General features: G+C 52.1%; 1 protein-coding gene and 1 long non-coding RNA gene across 3 annotated transcripts; one reads left to right on the top strand and one right to left on the bottom strand.

Moving 5' to 3' along the window:
* Positions 1-8: 8 nt before the first annotated feature.
* Positions 9-14,745, bottom strand: PRRT1B (proline rich transmembrane protein 1B). The gene is made up of 4 exons (XM_030818075.1): positions 14,620-14,745; positions 4,493-4,965; positions 3,312-3,455; positions 9-1,152 (listed from the first exon to the last, which is right to left on the bottom strand). The coding sequence occupies exons 1-4, from the start codon at positions 14,657-14,659 to the stop codon at positions 1,003-1,005; spliced, it is 807 nt and encodes a 268-aa protein (XP_030673935.1). The 5' UTR covers positions 14,660-14,745; the 3' UTR covers positions 9-1,002.
* Positions 5,075-20,605, top strand: LOC115836395. Of its 2 annotated transcripts, none has more exons than XR_004031462.1 (3): positions 5,075-5,163; positions 6,216-6,325; positions 20,567-20,605. It is a non-coding gene; the product is annotated as an uncharacterized LOC115836395 (long non-coding RNA). The 2 variants fall into 2 exon arrangements; XR_004031463.1 differs by lacking the exon at positions 20,567-20,605 and adding an exon at positions 7,218-8,179.
* Positions 20,606-21,938: the final 1,333 nt, after the last annotated feature.

Below are 21,938 nucleotides of genomic sequence, written 5' to 3'. Positions count from 1 at the left end.
TCCCAAAGTGCTGGGATTACAGGTGCGAGCCATCTCGCCTGGTCTCTGCAATGGTTTTGAATCTTGTTAAAATGCAGGTTCATTCTTGGGACCACAGCTAATGGGACTGGGGTGCCAGGAATCTGATGCCAGAGTCATAGGTACAGTTCTACAGGCTGGCCGAGGGATCTTGGTGCAAGTGCTCCCCAGTCAGGGTGGTCCTCGTCAAATGAGGACCCAGCTGATCCTCTGTCATTGGGTAGTTCTTGCCAGCACTACCTCTATGCCAACAGTATCTCAGAGAGGGGTGGGTAGGGTGCGCTGGAGCCCAGCTGTGGACAGATGTTGCCGTTGGCCCTGGAAGAGAGCCAGGAAGTGTCCCCAAAGTAGCAGTGTGAAGCTCTGCATGGGGTGTCACTTCTGTTGATTGACCAGACACAGTGGCCCTGGTTTCTGGATGTAGAGTCAGCATGAAGGACCCTGTCTCCTGGGATGGGGAAGGGATAGGGGAACAACCAGCCAGAAGTCACCAGGCTCCAGTCTCCCGCAGGGAAAGGTAATACTGGCATCCTGATCACCTAAGCTGGGCTGGAGGTTGGGCGGGGGACAGAGGTTGCAGTGTCCTTCCAGATGGCTCTGAAGACAGTGAAGGCTTTGGTCCCTACGATGGCCTCCCAAGAGCACAGATGAAGGCAAGAGGAGTCCCAGGATGGCCTTGAGAGGAGGCACCTAGGAAACGGGCGTCTGGTGGGCTCCTGTCCCACGGCTGGGACCCAGCTGGGCTCTGGAGACACCTTGGATTAGGACACTGACTGAGGCTCCAGTGGGTCACCTGTGGAGGCTGAGGAAGCTGAGGCCCAGCCACAAGGCAGTTGAGTGTTGCCAAGCCTGCCCTCTTCTGGCCCCCAGATTCCCTCTGCAGGCAAGAGCTGGTCACCGGCAGGGATCTGAGTCCAAAGAAAGGGTCCCAGCCAGTTATCCCTGGATATCCCGGCATCCGGCATCCCCGCAGGAGCCACAGCCTCAGGGAAGGTAGAGTGCCACCACCACGTAGATGACCCAGCTGGTACACACGAAGACCCCGAAGAGCAGGCTGAAGAGCACCAGCGAGCGGGCCTTCCGCGAGGCCTCCTCGGCCTGGGCCAGATCACCCCTGCCCACGGCTGCACGGGTCTGCAACGAGACAGGGCAGGAGGGGGCGGTGGGAGTGAACAGGGAGCCCCCACTCCCTCCCAGTGCGATTGAGGGCTAGGCCCAGTTCCACAAACTGAGAAACTGACACGCTGCAAAGATCAGGGACCTGCCAGGCCCACAGCTCGAAAGGGGGCAGGAGTGATGGCAGCGGCGGCCACCAGCCATTGGGGCGCTTGTCACGCTCAGCACTGACAGATGCCCTCAGCTTCAACCTCTACCATCCTCGCAGCAGAGGTAGTCAGAGAAGTTAAATGACCTATCCAGGGGCACAACACTAATGGTGGAGCCAGAATTCACAAGCAGGCAGCAGCCTCTCAAGTCCCACCTCCAAGTTATCCTGAGAGCTGCCTTCTGCTTATGGCTGGGGGCTTGAACAGCAGAGTCAAGCCAGGGCTGAGTCCAGGTCAGCCTTGAGCATAGGCCCCCAGAGGCTTGCCTGCTTTTGTTTGTTTTTTTCTTGAGACAGAGTCTTGCTCCGTCTCACAGGCCGGAGTGCAGTGGTGTGATCTCAGCTCACTGCAGCCTCTGCCTCCTGGGTTCAAGCGATTCTCCTGTCTCAGCCTCCTGAGTAGCTGGGATTAAGGTGCCCGCCTCCATGCCTGGCTGATTTTTGTATTTTTAGTAGAGATGGGGTTTCACCATATTGGTCAGGCTGATCTCGAACTCCTGACCTCAGGTGATCCACACACCTGGGCCTCCCAAAATGCTGGGATTACAGTTGTGAGCCATCACGCCCAGCCCTGCTTCTGTCTCTATTAGAGTGTCATCACATTGGCATCTTTGAATCCCAAGGGCCTAATAAATAGATGAATGGATAGAGGGATGGGTGGGGTGGGTGGGTGGATGGATGGATGGATGGATGGATAGATGGATGGATGGAGAGTAGAGAGATGATGGGTGGTAGGCGGGTGTATGGATGAGTAGATGGATGAATAGAGGGATGGATGGATGGATGGATGGATGGATGGATGGATGGATGGATGGATAGGGATTGGTGGGTGGGTGAGTAGGCAGATGGATGAATAGTGGGGTGAATGAATGGAAGATGGTATATGGATAGTAGATGGATGATGGATGGATGGAGGCTAGAGAGATGGTGGATGGGCCAGGCACGGTGGTTCACGCCTGTAATCCCAGCACTTTGGGAGGCCAAGGTAGGTGGATCACCTGAGATCAGGAATTTGAGACCAGCCTGGCCAACATGGCGAAACCCCATCTCTACTAAAAATACAAAAAATTAGCCGGGTGTGGTGGTGGGCGCATGTAATCCCAGCTACTCGGGAGGCTGAGGCAGGAGAATCGCTTGAACCTGGAGGGTGGAGGTTGCAGTGAGCTGAGATCATGCCATTGCACTCCAGCCTGGCAACAGAGCAAGACTCTGTATCAAAAAAAAAGAAAAGAAAAAAAAGGAGAGAGAGAGAGGGTGGATGGGTGGGTGGATGGATAAACGAGTGGGTGAATAGATGCGTAGCTAGAGAGATGGAGTGGATGGATAAATGAAATGAGCATAGGAATGAATGAGCAGATTGTACCCCCTTTAAAACACAAGCCTCGGCTGGGTGCAGTGGCTCACGCCTGTAATCCCAGCACTTTGGGAGGCCGAGACGGGCGGATCACGAGGTCAGGAGATCGAGACCATCTTGGCTAACACGGTGAAACCCCGTTTCTACTAAAAATACAAAATATTAGCCGGGCGTGTTGGTGGGCGCCTGTAGTCCCAGCTACACGGGAGGCTGAGGCAGGAGAATGGTGTGAACCTGGGAGGCGGAGCTTGCAGTGAGCTGAGATAGCACCACTGCACTCCAACCTGGGGGAAGAGAGCGAGACTCCGTCTCAAAAAAAAAAAAAAAAAAAAAAAAAAAACACACACAAGCCTCCACTAGAATGGGCAGCACATTGGGCTTTATCAGTCATTCACACCTTTACCGTGAATTGTTTTGGCCAAACATTCCACAGCACATTTTGAGTAGTTGGGGGCAGAGACAGGAGGGGCAAGGACCCCACAAACAACTAGGCTCTGACTTCCCAATTCCCACCCCCCTCCAGAGAGACAGACACCAGAGACCGTGTTGCTGGAAGAGGGGCACCAGTGACTGCGTGCTAGGAAAGGCTGTGCCCAGGGCCGCCCCCGCACCTACCTCGTGGGAGTAGACGATGGCGATGAGGCCGGTGAGCAGACAGCAGAAGAGGGTCACCAGCACTGACTCCATCATGTAGTCCTTTGGCAGGGGCCTGTGCTCAACCGTGGCAGGGCCTGGCACGCCAGCCATCGGGCCATTGTACTGTGGGGGCAGAGCCACAGTGGTGAGGGAGCTGGCCCAGCCTCTGGACAACAGAGTGAGTGAGAAGCCCAGCCAGGCCATGCAAGTTCTCTCACTCAGTCCCCCAAGTCCCCACCCATTGAGGCTGCAATTCACGGAGGGGTTGGGTCAGGGTGCCCTTCTGCCCTCTCCCTCTTGCACCCCTGGCCACTCAGCCACGCTGAGCCCTCAGTCCTGCCCTCTACCATTGGCTCAGTCCAGGCTCCAGCCTCTGTGAGACCTCTATCGTCCTCACTGGGCTCGCCACCCCTCCCTGGGGGACCTCCAATCTTTCCCCCACAGGCAGCCCAGGGTTTTTGTTTGTTTTTATTTTTATTTTTATTTTGGAGGCAGAAGCTTGCTCTGTCACTCAGCCCGGAGTGCAATGGTGTGATCTCAGCTCACTGCAGCCTCAACCTCCCTGGCTCAAGCAATCCTCCTGCCTAGCCTCAAGAATAGCTGGGGCTACAGGCGCGCACCACCATGCCCGGCTAATTTTTTTACGTTTAGTAGAGATGAGGGCTCACTATGTTGCCTAGGCTGGTCTGTAACTCCTAAGCCCAAGCCATCTGCCTGTCTTGGCCTCCCGAAGTGCTGGGATTACAGGTATGAGGCACCGTGCCGGGACTGTTTTGTTTTTAAAGAAAATCTAATCAAGTCACCTCCTGCCCAAAGTTTCTGGGGTCCCTCACCACGGGTCCCACCATCCTCCCCTCCCTACCAAGCCAAACAAGCCTCCACCATCCCCAGGTGGCCCAGTCTCGGCCCCTCCACGCCTGTGCGGTGCCTTCTGTCCAGGGTGCCCGTCGTTCTCTTTGCCTTAGCCCTCCTATTTATCCTCCAAAACCCCGCTCAAATGCCTCCACCTCCAGGGAGCCTCCCGGACTCGCCCGCCCCCAGGCCAAGGTGGCGCTTCCTCCTCTGCAAGGACAGAAGTGACCTCTCGGCCTCCGCACGGGCGCCCCCGACCACGCGCAGACAGCACGGAAGCGAGCGCGCCCAGGGCGGCGGCCACTCACCACGGGGAAGGGGAAGGCGGCCCCGGCGGGCGGCGAGAAGAGCGCGGGCGGCGTGGGCGCGGCCGGGTAGAGCTGGGCGGGCGGCGGGAAGAGTGCAGACGGCGCGGGCTGCAGGACCACGGGCACCTGCGGGAAGGGCGGGTACAGCAGCGGCGCGGCCTTGGGGTCCGGCGGCGCGTAGGGCGGGGGCTCCCCAACGAAGCCGATGTGTGGGGCGCCGCCGGCCACCGCCTTGGAAACCGGCCCGGCCTCGCCCGCCGCCTGGGCCGGGGCGTCCTCTAGGGCGGGGTCACTGCCCCCCGAGGCCCCGTCCTGGCTGGGCGCCCCGTCCTCGTCCAGGGTCCGCGGGCGGCGCGGGAGCTGCGGGAGCGCGGGCTGCACGGGCATCTGGGGATCCTCGGGGGCGGCGGGCTTCGCGGGGCTCCGGGGGTCCTCGGGGGTGACGGGGCTGCCGCCCCCTTTCGTGTCGGACCCTAGAAAGAAATGGCAGCCGTCGTGAGCAAGAGGCCGCCGGGCTAGGTGGGACGTTGCTGGTCGCGAAGTTCCCACGAACCAAGCTCCCAGCCCTCTGCAGCTGGGCCTCATAGGATCTTGACGCAAAGGGACTAGAAAACAGGCCCAGAGGGGCCACCTGCCTTGGTGGAGTCACACAGACTGAGCCACCCATCTAGGTGAGAACCCAGGCTGCCGACCCCGCCCCTCCATGCGCTGCCCCACCCCCTTTCCTTGGCAGATGGCCTCTATTGGGAGGTAGTTTCGGCCCTAACTAAGGCCTTTATGCAAAGTTAATTGGACCAGAAAAGGAGAATCAACCCAGGGAAGCCCCTGATTGGCTATCTTGAGATACACCTCCAATGAAGGGGGCGCCTACCTGAGGAGATGAGCTGAACCAATTAGATTCTTGGCTTGGAGTTGTAGGGGAGGGGTGAAGTGCCCAGGAGCTGCCAAACTGTAGCTAGAGTAACATGGTGAAGCCAGGAGGTCACTAAGGGCCATATGCACACTGAGGCACCGAGAGAATGGACACCAGAACATACAGGGCCCAGCAGCTTGAAGCCAGGTCTCAGAGCCTCATGGCTGCCCAGCTGCCTTGCTCCCGACCCAGGCCCTGGCCTTCAGCACCCAAAGATAGGTCCTGGTAGTGCCTGGTCAGGTCCCAACAAATTCTTAAGGTCCTTTGCACCTCCTGAGAGCATCCCGACCAGCTGAGCACCAGAGGGCCTCAGGCAAGGGTACAAGGAAGGCCCTGGAAGAGAATCGCAGAGTGGGCTCCCCTGACCTAGGTGGGCATTCAGGCCTCACAGCAGAATTGGGCAGCCCAGAGCCAGGGGTCTGGCTTTGGAGGTCCATTTCCTAAGTGTCCTTAAGGGTTATGGGAGGCAGAGGGATGAGTGAAACAGACATCACACAGACATCTCAGTGGGGGTGGGTGAACCCTTCCTGAAGTCCCCCACGGGTGGAGGCAGGAATCCTTGCCAGAGCAATCCCAATGGCAGGGAATGCTGAGCCCCTGGGCGCGTCCTGCCTCAACCCCCTCCCAGCAGCCAGGGGCTCACTCATGGCCCCCGCACCCCATACACTTGCCATGCTGTTTATACCTCCACACCTTTACCTGTGATGTTCCCTCTGTTTATCCACCCCTTGGATCTGGGCTTGACCATGTGACTTGCTTTGCACAATGGGACATTTTGTAAGCAGAAGTTTTAAAAACTTTTCTCTCCAGGTTAACAGGGGCTGGGGCTGAGGAGTTAGTGTTTCATGGGTGTCGAGTTTCTGTTTGGGAAGATTGAAAAGCGTTCCAGAGACGGATGGTGGTGATGCCTGCACAACAATGTGAGTGTTCTTAATGCCACTGAATCGCACACTTAGAAGTGGTTCAAATGGTAAATTGTATGTTATACGTATTTAGCACCATTTTTTAAAAGTCTGTCTCACCAGCTGATGACAACTGAAAAGTCTAGACAAAATACAAAAAGGAACCATCTGAGGTCACTGAAAGACAAACAAAAGCAGGCAGGTTGTGGAGTGGAGTCAAAACTTAGAGAATGGCCAGGTGCCGTGGCTCACGCCTATAATCCCAGCACTTTGGGAGGCTGAGGCAGGTGGATCGTCTGAGCTCAGGAGTTTGAGACCACCCAGGGCAACATGATGAAACCCCGTCTCTGCTAAAAATACAAAAAAAAAAAAAAATTAACCAAGTGTGGTGGCGCATGCATCTAGTCCCAGCTACTTGGGAGGCCGAGGCAGGGGAATTGCTCAAGCCCCAGAGGTGGAGGTTGCAGTGAGCCGAAATCGCGCCACTGCACTATACAGCTTGGGCTACAGAGTGAGACTCTGTCTCAAAAAAAAAAAAACCTTAGAGAAATGAGCCAGGCACGGTGGCTCATGCCTGGGAGGCCAAGGCGAGCAGATCAATTGAGGTCAGGAGTTTGAGACCAGCCTGGCCAATATGGGGAAACCCCATCTCTCTATTAAAAATACAAAAAAATTAGCTGGGCGTGGTGGTGGGCGCCTGTAATCTCAGCTATTCAGGAGGCTGAGGCAAGAGAATTGCTTGAACCTAGGAGGCAGAGGTTGCAGTAAGCCGAGATTGCGCCACTGCACTCCAGCCTGGGCAACAGTGAGACTCCATCTCAAAAAACAAAACAAAACAAAACAAAAAACTTAGAGAAATGGACTTCGAAGGGGTGAGTTTCCTGCTTTTCCCCTCTCATTGCCCTTGCAGCTCAGAGCACCAGCACCGGACCCGCACTGGAGCAGCAGAACAGGAGACTAAAAGTCCAGTAGAAACCCTGGCATTCCGACCAGACGGACCACGAAAGGAAAGGGCTCCCCACTCTCTGCAGAGTGGGAAGATGGAGGCAGACCTAGAAGAGACAGAGCTGGAGAAAGGGGGTCCCTGATTATGTGGGTGACCTGGGGTGACCACCATATCACTGTCTGCCCAGGACTTTCTCGGATTTACTGCTGAGAGTCTCACATCCTGGGAAACTCCTTAGTCCCAAACAAACTGGGATGGTTGGACTCCCTAGAATGAATTCACACAAGTCTTGGGCTCCCCCCGAACTGCATGTGCAGGAGACAAACCCAGACCAGCCTAACAAAAACTCTGAAAACTGACCCAAGTTTGGAAATGCCACTCATAGAAGATGAAACAGAATTTCTGGCCTGAAACTGAGCAGGCTGACTGCCTCCTGAAACCAAACAAACCCACCTTCTCCGGGGAATTGTAACAGGACTAAGAATCTACACAACACACTATTCACAATGTCCAGTACACAATCCAAGATCGTTCGCCATACAGTGGCCAATGCTCAAAGGAAAAGACGCTCAGCAGATGCCAACCCTGAGAGGACCCGATACTGGAATTTTCAGAAAAAGCAGCCATTACAACTGTGCTCCATGAGGTCAAGGTAAACACACTTGGCCAGACGCTGTGGCCTCCTCACAGGAGGGTGCAGTGAGCTGTGATTGAAACACTGCACTCCAGCCTGGGCTACAGAGTGAGACCTTGTCCTCCCCAAAAGGGAGAAGTGGCATGTGACAAACTTTCCGTGCCTCCATTTCCTCATCTGTAAAGTGAAGATAAATCACAGTAATAATCATTTTTAGAGAGGCGAACATGGCTGGGTGCGGTGGCACATGCCTGTAATCCCAGCACTTTGGGAGGCCGAGGCGGGTGGGTCACTTGAGGTCAGGAGTTCCAGACCAGCCTGGCCAACACAGTGACATCTCGTCTCTACTAAAAATACAAAAATTAGTCAGGTGTGGTGGCGGGTTTCACTCGCGTCCGTGTGAAGAGACCACCAAACAAGCTTTCTGTGAGCAATAAAGCTTTTTAATCACCTGGGTGCAGGCGGGCTGAGTCCAAAAAGAGAGTCAGCAAAGGGAGATAAGTGTGGGGCCATTTTATAGGATTTGCGTAGGTAAAGGAAAATTACAGTCAAAGGGGGTTGTTCTCTGGCGGGCAGGGGTGGGGGTTACAAGGTGCTCAGTGGGGGAGCTTTTGAGCCAGGATGAGCCAGGAAAAGGAATTTCACAAGGTAATGTCATCAGTTAAGGCAGGAACAGGCCATTTTCACTTTTTTGTGGTGGAATGTCATCAGTTAAGGCAGGAACTGGCCATCTGGATATGTACGTGCAGGTCACAGGGGATATGATGGCTTAGCTTTGTCTCAGAGCGCTGACATTCCTGTCTTCTTATATTAATTAAAAAAAGAAAACAAAATAATGTTGAAGTGTTGGGGCGGCGAAAATTTTTTGGGGGTGGTATGAAGAGATAATGGGTGATGTTTCTCAGGGCTGCTTCAAGCGAGATTAGGGGTGGCATGGGAACCTAGAGTGGGAGAGATTAAGCTGAAGGAAGATTTTGTGGTAAGAGGCGATATTGTGTGGTTGTTAGAAGGAGCATTTGTCGTATAGAATGATTGGTGATGGCCTGGATGCGGTTTTGTATGAATTGAAAAACTAAACGCAGGCCGGGCGAGGTGGCTCACGCCTGTAATCCCAGCATTTTGGGAGGCCAAGGCGGGCAGATCACGAGGTCAGGAGATCAAGATCATCCTGGCTAACATGGTGTAACCCTGTCACTACTAAAAATACAAAAAATTAGCCGGGCGTGGTGGCGGGCGCCTGTAGTCCCAGCTACTCGGGAGGCTGAGGCAGGAGAATGGCATGAACCTGGGAGGCGGAGCTTGCAGTGAGCTGAGATCGCACCACTGCACTCCACCCTGGGAAACAGAGCGAGACTCCAGCTCAAAAAAAAAAAAAAAAAAAAAGAACAACTAAAGGGAAGACACAAGGTCCGAATAAGAGAAGGAGAAAAACAGGTATTAAAGGACTAAGAATTGGGAGGACCCAGGACATCCAATGAGAGAGTGCCCAAGGAGGTTCAGCATAGCCCTGCCAGAAAAGATTAGAGAGTGAGTTGAGCATAGTTTGTGATTTTGAGGGCCTCTAAAAGTATTAAAGCAGTGGCAGCTGCTGCACGCAGACATGAGGGATAGGCTAAAACAGTAAGGTCAAGTTGTTTGACCTTACCAACCGCATCCAGGCCATCACCAGTCATTCTATACAACAAATGCTCCTTCTAACAACCGCACAATATCGCCTCTTACCACAAAATCGTCCTTCAGCTTAATCTCTCCCACTCTAGGTTCCCACGCCACCCCTAATCTCGCTTGAAGGCTACAGGGTGCAGTCCCGACTCTTGTATAAGAATTCTGACTGCAATAACCATGCCTAGGAAGGAAAGGAGTTGTTTTGTAGAAGGGATTGGGGTTTGCGAGATTAGCTGGACACGATCAGCAGGAAGAGCACGTGTGTTTTCATGAGAATTATGCCGAGATAGGTAACAGATGAGGAAGAAATTTGGGCTTGACTGAAGTAATGGGGGCTGTCTGTGAAGCCTTGTGGCAGTACAGCCCAGGTAATTTGCTAAGCCTGATGGGTGTCAGGGTCAGTCCAAGTGAAAGCGAAGAGAGGCTGGGATGAAGGGTGCAAAGGAACAGTAAAGAAAGCATGTTTGAGATCCAGAACAGAATAATGGGTTGTGGAGGGAGGTATTGAGGATAGGAGAGTATATGGGTTTGGCATCACGGGGTGGATAGGCAAAACAATTTGATTGATAAGGCGCAGATCCTGAACTAGCCTGTAAGGCTTGCCTGGTTTTTGGACAGGTAAAATGGGGGAATTGTAAAGGGAGTTTATAGGCTTTAGAAGCCCATGCTGTAACAGGCGAGTGATAACAGGCTTTAATCCTTTTAAAGGGTGCTGTGGGATGGGATATTGGCATTGAGCAGGTAAGGGTGATTAAGTTTTAATAGGATGGTAAAGGGTGCATGATATACTTGTGGATTAAGGTGGGGAGATACAAGAGGGAGACGTAAAGGAGGCTTTGGGTTGGGAAGAAGGGCAGCAATGAGATGTGGCTGTAGTCAAGGAATAGTCAGGGAAGCAGATAATTTAGTTGAAATGCAGATAATTTGGTTAAAATGTCTCAGCCTAATAAGGGAACTGGGCATGTGGGGATAACTAAAAAAGAGTGCATAAAAGAATGTTGTCCAAGTTGGCACCAGAGTTGGGGAGTTTTAAGAGGTTTAGAAGCCTGGCCGTCAATACTTACAACAGTTATGGAGGCAAAGGAAATAGGCCCTTGAAAAGAAGGTAATGTGGAGTGGGTAGCCTTCGTATTGATTAAGAAGGGGACGGACTTACCCTCCACTGTGAGAGTTACCCAAAGCTCAGCATCCGTGATGGTCTAGGGGGCTTCTGAGGCGATCGGGCAGCGTCAGTCTTCAGCCACTAAGCCGAGAAGATGTAGGAAGGAGTCAGTGAGAGAGCCTTGGGCCAGAGTTCCAGGGGCTCTGGGAGTGGCTGCCAGGTGAATTGAACAGTCCAATTTTCAGTGGGGTCCCGCACAGATGGGACATGGCTTAGGAGGAATCCCGGGCTGGGGGCATTCCTTGGCCCAGTGGCCAGATTTCCAACACTTGTAGCAAGCTCCTGGGGGAAGAGGTTCTAGAGGAATGCCTGGCAGCTGCAGTTCAGGTGTTTGAAGTTCTTGTGTGTGCTGGAGATGTGGCTGGGGTTTATCTCACAGTGGAGGCAAGGAATTGCAACTCAGAAATACATTGCTACTTGGCTGCCTCTACTCTATTATTGTACACCTTGAAGGTGAGGCTAATTAAGTCCTGTTGTGGGGTTTGAGGGCCGGAATTTAATTTTGGGGGGTTTATTTAATGTCGGGAGCAGATTGGGTAATAAAATGTATATTGAGAATAAGACGGCCTTTTGACCTTTTAGGGTCTAGGGCTGTAAAGCTTCTCAGGGTTGCTGCCAAATAGCCATTAACTGGGCTGGGTTTTTCATATTTGATGAAAAAGAGCCTAAATGCTAACTGATTTGGGAGAGGTCGGATAAAGAAAAAGGAGCATTAACCTTGACTATGCCTTTAGCTTCAGCCACCTTTTTAAGAGGGAATTGCTGGGCAGGTGGGGGAGGGCTAGTTGCGGAATGAAACTGTAAGCCGGACCAGGTGTGAGGAAGGGAGGTGATAAAAGGATTATAGGGTGGGGGAATGGAGGCTGAGGAAGAATTTGGACCTGGCTCAGCCTGGCACGGAGCAGCCTGGGGAGGAGGGGAGAGGTCAGATGGGTCTGTAGAAAAGGAAGATTCAAAAGAGTCAGCGACGCCTGGGGTTGGGACTGAGGGGACAGGCAGGAGGGAAAGAAGGAAGATTTGGGACAAGTTGCACTGGGAACAGAGACTAGGGAGGGACCGATGTGTAAAAGAATGCCTGGATGTCAGGCACCTCAGACCAGTTGCCCATTTTACGACAAGAATTATCTAGATCTTGTAGGATGGAAAAATCGAAAGTGCCATTTTCTGGCTATTTGGAACCATGGTCGAGTTTGTATTGGGGTCAAGCGGTGTTGCAGAAGAAAATAAGACACTTAGATTTTAGGTCAGGCGAGAGTTAAAGAGGTTTTAAGTTCTTGAGAACACAGGCTAAGGGAGAAGAGGGAGGAATAGAGGGTGGAAGGTTGCCCATAGGGAAGGAGGCAAGTTTAAAGATTAGGGTAGAGACCCGGAGAGAAGGGGTGGGGGATGCTTGCCCCCCAGGAAAGTGGAGAAGGGGTGGGGGGTGCTTGCCCCCCAGGAAAGTGGAGAGAAGAGAGGGTAGAGACACGGAGAGAATGGGTTGGGTGAGCAGCCCTGGCTGCAATGTGGGTGAGCAGCCAAAGCAGGCATCCCCGCAATTGACTTGCCACCAAGGGAATGTGGGTGAATGACCAAGGCAAGCATCCCCGTGGAGATCAGATACCAGTGGATTGTGGGTGAATAAATCAGGCAGGCATCCCCACAATGATTAAACACCAAGGGAAGGCTGTCTTCCCGAGTCCGTGACCGGTGCCAGAGTTTTGGGTCCACGGATAAAACGCATCTCCTTTGTCTCTACCAGAAAAGGAAAGGAACTGAAATTAAGAGAAGGGAGAGATTGAAGTGTGGCGCCAAGATTGAAAGGAGAACGAGGTTGAGGGATAGTGAGAGAAGTTGGAGAAGAGAGTAAAGAGAGGCTGCTTACTCTTAAAATTGGTGAGATGTTTCTTGGGCTGGTTGGTCTGAGGACTCGAGGTCGTAGGTGGATCTTTCTCACGGAGCAAAGAGCAGGAGGACAGGGGATTGATCTCCCAAGGGAAGTCCCCCGATCCGAGTCACGGCGCCAAATTTCACTCGCGTCCGTGTGAAGAGACCACCAAACAGGCTTTGTGTGAGCAATAAAGCTTTTTAATCACCTGGGTGCAGGCGGGCCGAGTCCGAAAAGAGTCAGCGAAAGGAGATAGGGGTGGGGCCGTTTATAGGATTTGCGTAGGTAAAGGAAAATTACAGTCAAAGGGGGTTGTTCTCTGGTGGGCAGGGGTGGTGGGGGGGGGGTCACAAGGTGCTCAGTGAGGGAGCTTTTGAGCCAGGATGAGCCAGGAAAAGGAATTTCACAAGGTAACGTCATCAGTTAAGGCAGGAACAGGCCATTTTCACTTCTTTTGTGGTGGAATGTCATCAGTTAAGGCAAGAACCGGCCATCTGGATGTGTAGGTGCAGGTCACAGGGGATATGATGGCTTAGCTTGGGCTCAGAGGCCTGACATTGGGCCTGTAATCCTAGCTACTTGGGAGGGAGAATCCCTTGAACCTGGGAGAAGGAGGCTGCAGTGAGCCGAGATTGTGCCACTGCACTCCAGCCTGGGCAATAGAGAGAGACTCAGTCTCAAAAAAAAGAAAAAAAAAAATAGACGAACATGAGGCCAGGCTCTGCTCTGAGAGCTTCTCCTTCCGTAACCCGGGTCATCTCCGGCGCGCTTTTGTTTTTGTGCTCGCCATTTTACTAATGAGGGAACCGAGGCTCCCAGCAGGAAACGTGGGTCTCAGCGAGTCAGCTCTCCACTCTAAACAGGTCTCTCCGGGATGCTGTCCCTGCCCCAGCTATCATAACAAAAACCGCAGTTTCCCTGGATCCCGCCAGGGCAAATACCTGGCCCGATGGCGCGGAGATAGGGCCCAGAGTAAATAAATCTGCTGGCGGCGCTGCCTGGCGGGGGCCTCGGGTGGGTTCTCAGGTTCTCAGGCTCTTGACACAGGAGCCTCCGCCAGGCATTCCAGCTGGGAAGGGGGGTCCGGGCTCCCCGCGGGGCAAGTGCTCGAGGGTCTGGGGAGAGTCCTGGAGGGCGGGGCGAGGGGGGAGGGGTCAGTGCTCCAGCATCTCCCGGAGCTGCTTGCAGATGGGACTGGGGGCGCCCCATCCCCGGGCTCTCGAGATCAGCCACGCTGGGGGATGCGGGGGCGGGGAGTGCGCGAGACTCTGCAGGGGTCCCACTGCCACCGCACCACTGCCTCCTGCCAGCCAGAGACTCCCCAGGGCAAGGACGAGGTCTGGGTTCCCTGCCCCCCGCCCCTTCCAGCGCCTGGCGCCTCGGGGTGGGCGACGTCGAGTTGGTAGCAGCCTTGGCCGGATCCCACCCGTTTCCACGCCTCTCTCCAGCTCTGCCCCCACCCCACCTCTCTCGGTCCCTGTCCCCAGCTCTCCGTCCCCGAATTAGCCCGTGGGGTCTCTTCCCGGGTCGTGCTCCCCACTGCAGGCTCTGTCTCCACCCCGCCCTGGCCAGGGTCGCCCCCTCCCCTGCTGCAAGGACTTCAGCCTGGCCGGGGCGGTGAGCGGAACTGCCAGAGGCGGGACACAGGGCGGGAGGGGGCAAAATGCGCAGAGAATGAACCGCCTCGGCCCCCTCCCTGGCTTGCCCGCAGGGGCACCCCCAGAGCTCCCGAACTTTCCACAGCAGCTTCCTGGCCCTCCCCACCCTGGCTCCAGATGGGGTGTCCTGGGCCGGGCATTCTCCCCCATCTTGCTGCCACAGGTCTCTGGGGCACCACAGCCCCTGGCCTGTGCCGGCCCCACCGATCCCTGACCCTCCAGAACGTGGCCCGCAGATATCTACCCCCTAAACCCCCTCCAGCACCGGCCCCACGAGCACCTGCCCCTCCAGCAGCCGCCCCTCTGGTATCTACCCCTTACACCCCCTCCAGCACCCGCTCCGCCAGCACCTGCATCGCCAGTACCTTTCCCGCCAGCACCTGCCCCTCCGCCACCTGCCCCTCCAGCTCCTGCCTCCATGGTCCGAGCCGCGGCGGCTGCAAGGGCCGCGCGGCTCCCTGGCCCGGCGCCTCCCGTCGGGCCGGCTCGGCTTGCGCCGCGGGCTCGGGTTTCCTGGTGCCTGCCGCGCGGCCGGTTAATAATTGACCGCCTTGTTTGCCCACGGCTGGGTCAACAGTCGCTCCCTGGCGCCCTGCGCTCGGCCGGACCTGCCTCCCTGCCTGCCTGGGTAGAACGGGCTTGGCGGAGACTCCGCGGCGCTGTGCAGGGCTGGAGGGGTTGGGGTAGGAGGGGAGCCAGTCAGGCCGGACTAGAGAAGGCAGGGTGGCACACGAGAGTGCCCGCAAGGCCAGCGAGTCAGCATGAGACAAAGAGGAGTGGTGGGGAGCTGGGCAACTGGACACCACAGCTGGACGGATGTGAACTGCACAGCCGAGAGTCATGGTGTCTGTAGCTTTCTTTTAGTTTTCCAGCAAGAGAAGCCAGAAACGTAGATTTTTATGTGAAATCTCTCTTTTCTGTTTTTGTTTTGTTTTAAGGCAGAGTCTCCCTCTTTTGCCCTGGGTGGAGTTCAGTGGCGCCATCTCAGCTCACTGGAACCTCTGCCTCCCCAGTTCAAGCGATTCTCCTGCCTCAGCCTCCTGAGTAACTGGGATTAGAGGCCCCTGCCACCATGCCCTGCTAATTTTTTTTTTTTTTTTTTGTATTTTTAGTAGAGACAGGGTTTCACCATGTTATCCAGGATGGTCTCGATCTCCTGACCTCGTGATCTGCCTGCCTGGGCCTCCCAAAGTGTGGGGATTACAGGCATGAGCCACTGCTCCCAGCCGAAATATCTTGACTTTTAAAAACCATTTGTGTGGGACTTCTGTTCTCTGAAATGTGCCAGACTGGAGAATCTGAGGCAGGTCCCAATCCAACCACGTGGAAATGCTAGAGACAGGACACCAGCATGCCCGGCAGCCTTTTATGTTCATAGCTGAGCTCCCAGGTAGCCAAGAGAATCCTCAGGGATCAGCAATGAAGAGGGAGGGACAGATACGCCCAGGAAGTGTGCAGCAGCCCTGGGGGCTTTGGTCTCAGAGTCTAGAGCTTGATTTTTCCATCCAGATGTGGACAGGAGGTGAAGCCTTGGGTCTGGGAAGCAGGGAGTTGGGATGAAGAGAAATGAACAGAAAACAAAATCTGCCTGTAGCCCAAAGGGGTGACAAGGAAGCTGGTGTGACCCAGCCTGGATTCTGGAAATAAAATCTCCCTGGGAGTTGTAGCCCTGGGCCTGTTCCTCACATGAATATGGGGTTCAAATTCAGCCTATCTGCTAGTCTAGATGCCCCTACACTAAAATTGTCATTAAAACAAAATTGGCTCTAGGAAAGAGTTCTGGTCCAAAGCAAATGTAAAACTACTCTGGTGGGACATGAACCCCATCCAAGCTGGCAAGAGGCCCAGCATGGTGGCTCACGCCTGTAATCTCAGTACTTTGGGAGGCCAAGGTGGGTGTATTGCTTGAGCCCAAAAGTTCAAGATCAGCCTAACCAACATGACGAAACCCTGTCTCTACAAAAAATACAAATATTAACCAGGTGTGGTGACACACACTTGTAATCCCAGCTACTTGGTTGGCTGAGGCACGAGAACTGCTTGAACCCAGGAGGCAGAGGTTGCAGTGAGCTGAGACCGTGCCACTGCATTCCAGCTTGGGTGACACAGCAAGACTCTGTCTCAAAAAAAAAAGAATTCAAGAAAATTTCCCAGAACTAAAGGACGCAAGTGTTCAGACGGAAAGAGGTCACTGAGGGCCCAACATACTGGGGAGAATACCCTCCAAAGGGATGTGATTGTGAAATTGCAAGATTCTAGCAGCAAAGAAATATTCTGTAAATGTCCATAAGAAACAAAGTCAGTTTTATCCACCAGATCAAGAATCAGAATGAAATGGAATTATCAATGGAAATATTGAGGCCGAGTGTGATGGCGCAACCATCAACATGGCAATCTCAGCACTTTGGGAGGCTGAGGCAAGATAATTGCTTGAGTCCAAGAGTTCCAGACCAGCCTGGACCACTTAGTGAGACCACATCTCTACAAAAAGTTTAAAAAAAAAAAATTAACCAGATGTGGTGGTGTGCCTGTGGGTCCCAGCTAGGCAGGAGGCTGAGGTGGGAAGATTACTTGAACTGGGAAAGTCAAGGCTGCAGTGAACTGTTATCACACCACTACACTCCAGCCTGGGTGACAGAGTGAGACCGTGTCTCAAAAATAAAAGAAAGAAAAAGGAAAAAGAGAAGAATTACAGCAGACATCTTGTTTGAAACTATGCTAGCCAGAACACAATGAGTGACGTCTTTGAAGTGACAAAAAAACAAAAACAAAAAAAACTGTCAACTCAGAATTCTATACCCAGTAAAAGTCTCATTAAAAAAACAAGAGTTAAAAAAACCTCTTTAGGCCGGGCGTGGTGGCTCACACCTGTAATCCCAGCACTGTGGGAGGCCAAGGTGGGCAGATCACAAGGTCAGGAGACGGAGACCATCCTGGCTAACACGGTGAAACCCCGTCCCTACTAAAAATACAAAAAATTAACCAGGCGAGGTGGCGGGTGCCTGTAGTCCCAGCTACACGGGAGGCTGAGGCAGGAGAATGGCGTGAACCTGGGGGGGTGGAGCCTGCAGTGAGCCGAGATTGCGCCACTGCACTCCAGCCTGGGCGACAGTGAGACTCCATCTCAAAAAAAAAAACAAAAAACAAAAAACAAAAAAAAAACCTCTTTAAAAATAAAAGAAAAACATTTTAAATTTGCGGTATCAAGCCATGAAAAGACATGAAAGGACCTTAAATGCATATTGCTAAGTGAAAGAAGCCAGTCTGAAAAGGCTGCGTATTGTATGATTCCAACTAGATGATGTTCTGGGAAAGCAAAACTATGGAAGATCAATGGTGAACAGTGCTTAGGGAGAGGAAGAGATGAATAGCAGAGAGGATTTTTAAGGCAGTGAAACTACTCTGTATAATACTATAGGCTGAGCGTAGTGGCTCATGCCTGTAATCCCAGCACTTTGGGAGGCCGAGGTGGGCGGATCACTTGAGGTCAGGAGTTTGAGACCAGCCTGGTCAACATGGCAAAACCCCATCTCTACTAAAAATACAAAAATTAGCCAGACGTGGTGGCAGGTGCCTGTAATTCCAGCTACTCAGGAGGCTGAGGCAGGAGAATCGCTTGAATCCTGGAGGTGGAGGTTGCAGTGAGACGAGATCATGCCACCACACTCCAGCCTGGGCAACAGAGTGAGACTCCATCTCAAAAACAATAATAATAATAATAATATCATGGTGAATACATGTTATTATAAATTTTTCCAAATGCATAGAATGTACACCAAGAGTGAGCTCTAATGTAGTGACAGACACTGGTGATAATGGTGTGTCCATATAGGTTCACTGATTGCAACAAATGTACCACTCTGGTGTGCGGTGTTGAAAATGGGGGAGACGGTGCATGTGGGGGTGGCAGGGAGTATATGGGAAAATCTTTGCACCTTCAGCTCAATTTTTCTGTGAATCTAAAACTGCTCTAAAAAGATAAAGTCCATTACAATTCTTTTTTTAAAAGAAAAATAATTTCTCATCCAAAACAAACAAAAACAACAGAGGGAGTTCATTCAGGCAGAAGAAATAAAAAAACTAAAGCAAAGGCCAGGTGCGGTGGCTCACGCCTGTAACTGCAGCACTTTGGGAGCTCAAGGCAGGCAGATCATTTGAGGTCAGGAGTTCAAAACCAGCCTGGCCAACATGGTGAAACCCCATCTCTTCTAAAAATAAAAAAAAAATTAAAAATTAGCCAGGCATGTTAGTGGGTGCCTGTAATCCCAGCTACTTGGGAGGCTGAGGCAGGAGAATTGCTCAAACTCGGGAGGCAGAAGTTGCAGTGGGCTGAGATCATGCCACTGTACTCCCGCCTGGGTGACAGAGCAAAACTCCATCTCAAAAAAAAAAAAAAACAAAACAAAAAAAACCACAAAACGCTAAAGCAAAAATAGTAGGGATTTATTTGTGTTCATAGAATACTAAAAAATAAATTAGGCTAGGCACAGTGGCTCATGCCTGTAATCCCAACACTTTGGGAGGCTGAGGCGGGTGGATTGCTTGAACTCAGGAGTTCAAGACCAGTCTGGGCAACATGGCAAAACCCTGCCTCTAAAAAAATACAAAAATTAGCTGGGCATGGTGGTGTGTGCCTATAGTCCCAGCTACTCAGGAGGCTGAGGTGGGAGGATCCCCTGAGCGTGGCAGGCAGAGGCTGCAGTGAGCTGAGATCACACTGAGCCACTGCATTCCAGCCAGGGAGACAGAGTGAGACCCTGTTCAAAAAATTAATTAATTCATTAATTATGTGACACAATAGAACAAGTGATGGGAGGGGTTGGCGCTGCACTGCTGTAAAGCTCTTACACTATGCACCAGCAATATAACATTATTTGAAGATAAACAGATTAATTAAATACATATGTTGTAAACCCTAGGTCAATCACTAGATTTTTATTGAAAAGATCTCAATAAGAACGTAATAGAGGAGATAAATGGAACCATGAACAATTTTCAATTAACCCATGAGGAAGCAGAAAAAGAGGAAACATCAGTTCAAGCACAGATAGAACAAATAGAAGAGAGCATGACTGGGGCTATGGTGAGGCCAGTGAGGTCCTGAGATGCAAAATGTAAGGGGTACTCACTTTCAGGACCACATATGTGCAGAATTCAGCACTCGTATGAATCCGAGAGTTTACAGCCAAGAATCCTGGCAGACAGCACTGGAGTCAGGTGGTCAAGGTGAGCACTACCAGGAATAACTGTAGAGATGGGCTCGGTGTCTATGTTACCCAGGCTGGTCTTGACTCCTGGGCTCCAGTGATCCACCCACCTTGGCTACTCAAAGTGCTGGGATTACAGGTGTAAGCTATTGCATCCAGCCTCTACAAAAGATTTTTATTTTTTTATTGAGACGGAGTCTAGCTGTGTCCCCCAGGCTGGAGTACAGTGGCACGATCTCAGCTCACTGCAAGCTCTGCCTCCCGGGTTCACGCCATTCTCCTGCCTCAGCCTCCCGTGTAGCTAGGACTCCGGGTGCCCGCGACCACGCCTGGCTAATTTTTTTGTATTTTTAGTAGAGATGGGGTTTCACCCTGTCAGCCAGGATGGTCTCAATCTCCTGACCTCATGATCCGCCCGCCTCGGCCTCCCAAAGTGCTGGGATTACAGGCGTGAGCCACCGGGCCTGGCCCCTGAGGAAATGGATTTCTGTTGTCAAAGCCACTCGGCCTGTGGCACTTTGTGACGGCAGCAGGAGCAGATTCATCATCGCCCCGTAGCCCTTGCACAGGCCCCTCCGCGGTTCACATTTTGCACTCTTTGCTTGGCATTTGTGTGCTCTCTGTTCATACACAGACACAGACGCACACATGCGTGCACGTATACTTAATTTTTTTCTGAATGTTTGAGAATAAATAGCATATATCATGGTGATTTACCCCTAAATAACTGTGTGCATTTCCTAAAAATAAGGATATTTTCTTACATAACCTCAGCACAGTTACCGAATTCAGTGAAGTGAACACTGGTGCAATAAGATACACTCTAATCCAAGGGTCTCCAACCCTTTAGATGCCACGGACCCGTACCGCGGTCTGCATAGCAGGAGGTGAGTGGTGAGCAAGAGAGCGAAGCTTTGCCTGTATTTACAGCCGCTCCCCATCGCTCACATTACTGCCTGAGCTCTGACTCCTATAAATACATGTGCAGTTCAGCAGCAGCATTAGATTCTCACAGGACTGTGAACCCTGTTGTGAACTGCGCATGCCAGGGATCTAGCTTGTGTGCTCCTTATGAGAATCTAATGCCTGATGATCTGTCACTTTCTCCTATCACCCCCAGATGGGACCACCCAGTTGCAGGAAAACAAGCTCGGGGCTCTCACTGATTCTACATCAAGGTGAGTTGTATAATTTCATTATATATGACAATGTAATCACAACAGAGATAAAGTGCACAATAAATCTAATACACTTGAACCATCCCAGAACCGCCCCCCACCCCTACCCAGTCTGTGGAAAAACTGTCTTCCATGTCGCTGGTGCCAAAAAGGTTGGGGGCCGCTGCTCTAATCTACTGTCTGTATTACCGTTTTGTCAAATGTCAAGAATGTCTTTTCTTTCCTAGCATATTGGTTGCTATCCTAGGATTCTGTGTTGCATTTAGCTGTCAGATCTTCAAACACTTTAATAGACTATATATATATATAGTCTATATATATATATAACAATATATATAGATAACAATAACAAAACAACTATATATACAGTTGTTGTTGTTATTGTTTTGTTTTTTGTTGTTGTTGTTTTTTGAGATGGAGTTTCACTCTTGTTGCCCAGGCTGTAGTGCAGTGGTGCGATCCCGGCTCACTGCAATCTCTACCTCCTGGCTTCAAACGATTCTCCTGCCTACCCTCCCCTCCCGCGCCGAGTGGCTGGGATTTCAGGCGTGCGCCATGACACCCAGCTAATGTTTGTTTTTTTAGAACAGACAGGGTTTCACCATGTTGGCCAGGCTGGTCTCGGACTCCTGACCTCAAGTGATCTACCTGCCTTGGCCTCCCAAAGTGCTGGGATTACAGGCATGAGTCACCACACCTGAACGATAGACTTATTTTTAAATCCTTTTCAAATGGTGTCATCTGTATCTTCTCAGATGTGATTTCATCACTAGTCAACACCTGTCGACTGTTCTGCAAGGGGGCAGATTTCCTCATCTTTGTAATTTTTGTGAGTTCATCGTCAGCAGGTGTTGTCTTCTAAAAGCAGCCTGCACGTGCCTTGTTGGTGCCCTGGAATATCAGAGTTTTGCATTTGTCTCTGTGAGGGGTTCCTATGTGTGCACCAGTTGCAGCTGGCTTTTTTTTTTTTTTTTCCGTTTCTTAAGACAAAGTCTCTGTTACCTGGGTTGGAGTGCAGTGATGCCATCATAGCTTACTGCAGCCTTGAACTCCTGGGCTTGAGCAACCCTCTCACCTCAGCCTCCCTAGTAACTGGGACTGTAAGTATGTGCCACCACCATCACACCTAGCTGGTTGTTTGTTTGTTTGTTTGTTGTTTTTTGTTTTGTTTTGTAAAGGCAGGGCCTCACTGGCCAGGTGCAGTGGCTCACACCTGTAATCCCAGCACTTTGGGAGGCCAAGGCAGGCAGATCACCTGAGGTCAGGAGTTCGAGACCAGCCTGGCCAACATGGCAAAACCCTGTCTCTACTAAA

This window comes from Nomascus leucogenys, chromosome 8, assembly GCF_006542625.1.
Source record: "Nomascus leucogenys isolate Asia chromosome 8, Asia_NLE_v1, whole genome shotgun sequence".
Taxonomy (NCBI): domain Eukaryota; kingdom Metazoa; phylum Chordata; class Mammalia; order Primates; family Hylobatidae; genus Nomascus; species Nomascus leucogenys.
The sequence above is the reverse complement of the archived record's forward strand: the minus strand, read 5'-3'. Positions and strand labels throughout refer to the sequence as shown.

What these genes read in the sequence shown, in the direction of transcription:
- PRRT1B (XM_030818075.1), bottom strand. Translation starts at nt 14,659, where the DNA reads ATGGAGGCAGGAGCTGGAGGGGCAGGTGGCGGAGGGGCAG. An exon ending in CCGCCTTCCCCTTCCCCGTG is followed by an intron (nt 3,456 to 4,492) that starts GTGAGTGGCCGC and finishes CTGCCCCCACAG; the next exon opens with TACAATGGCCCGATGGCTGG. An exon ending in CCATCGTCTACTCCCACGAG is followed by an intron (nt 1,153 to 3,311) that starts GTAGGTGCGGGG and finishes GTCTCGTTGCAG; the next exon opens with ACCCGTGCAGCCGTGGGCAG.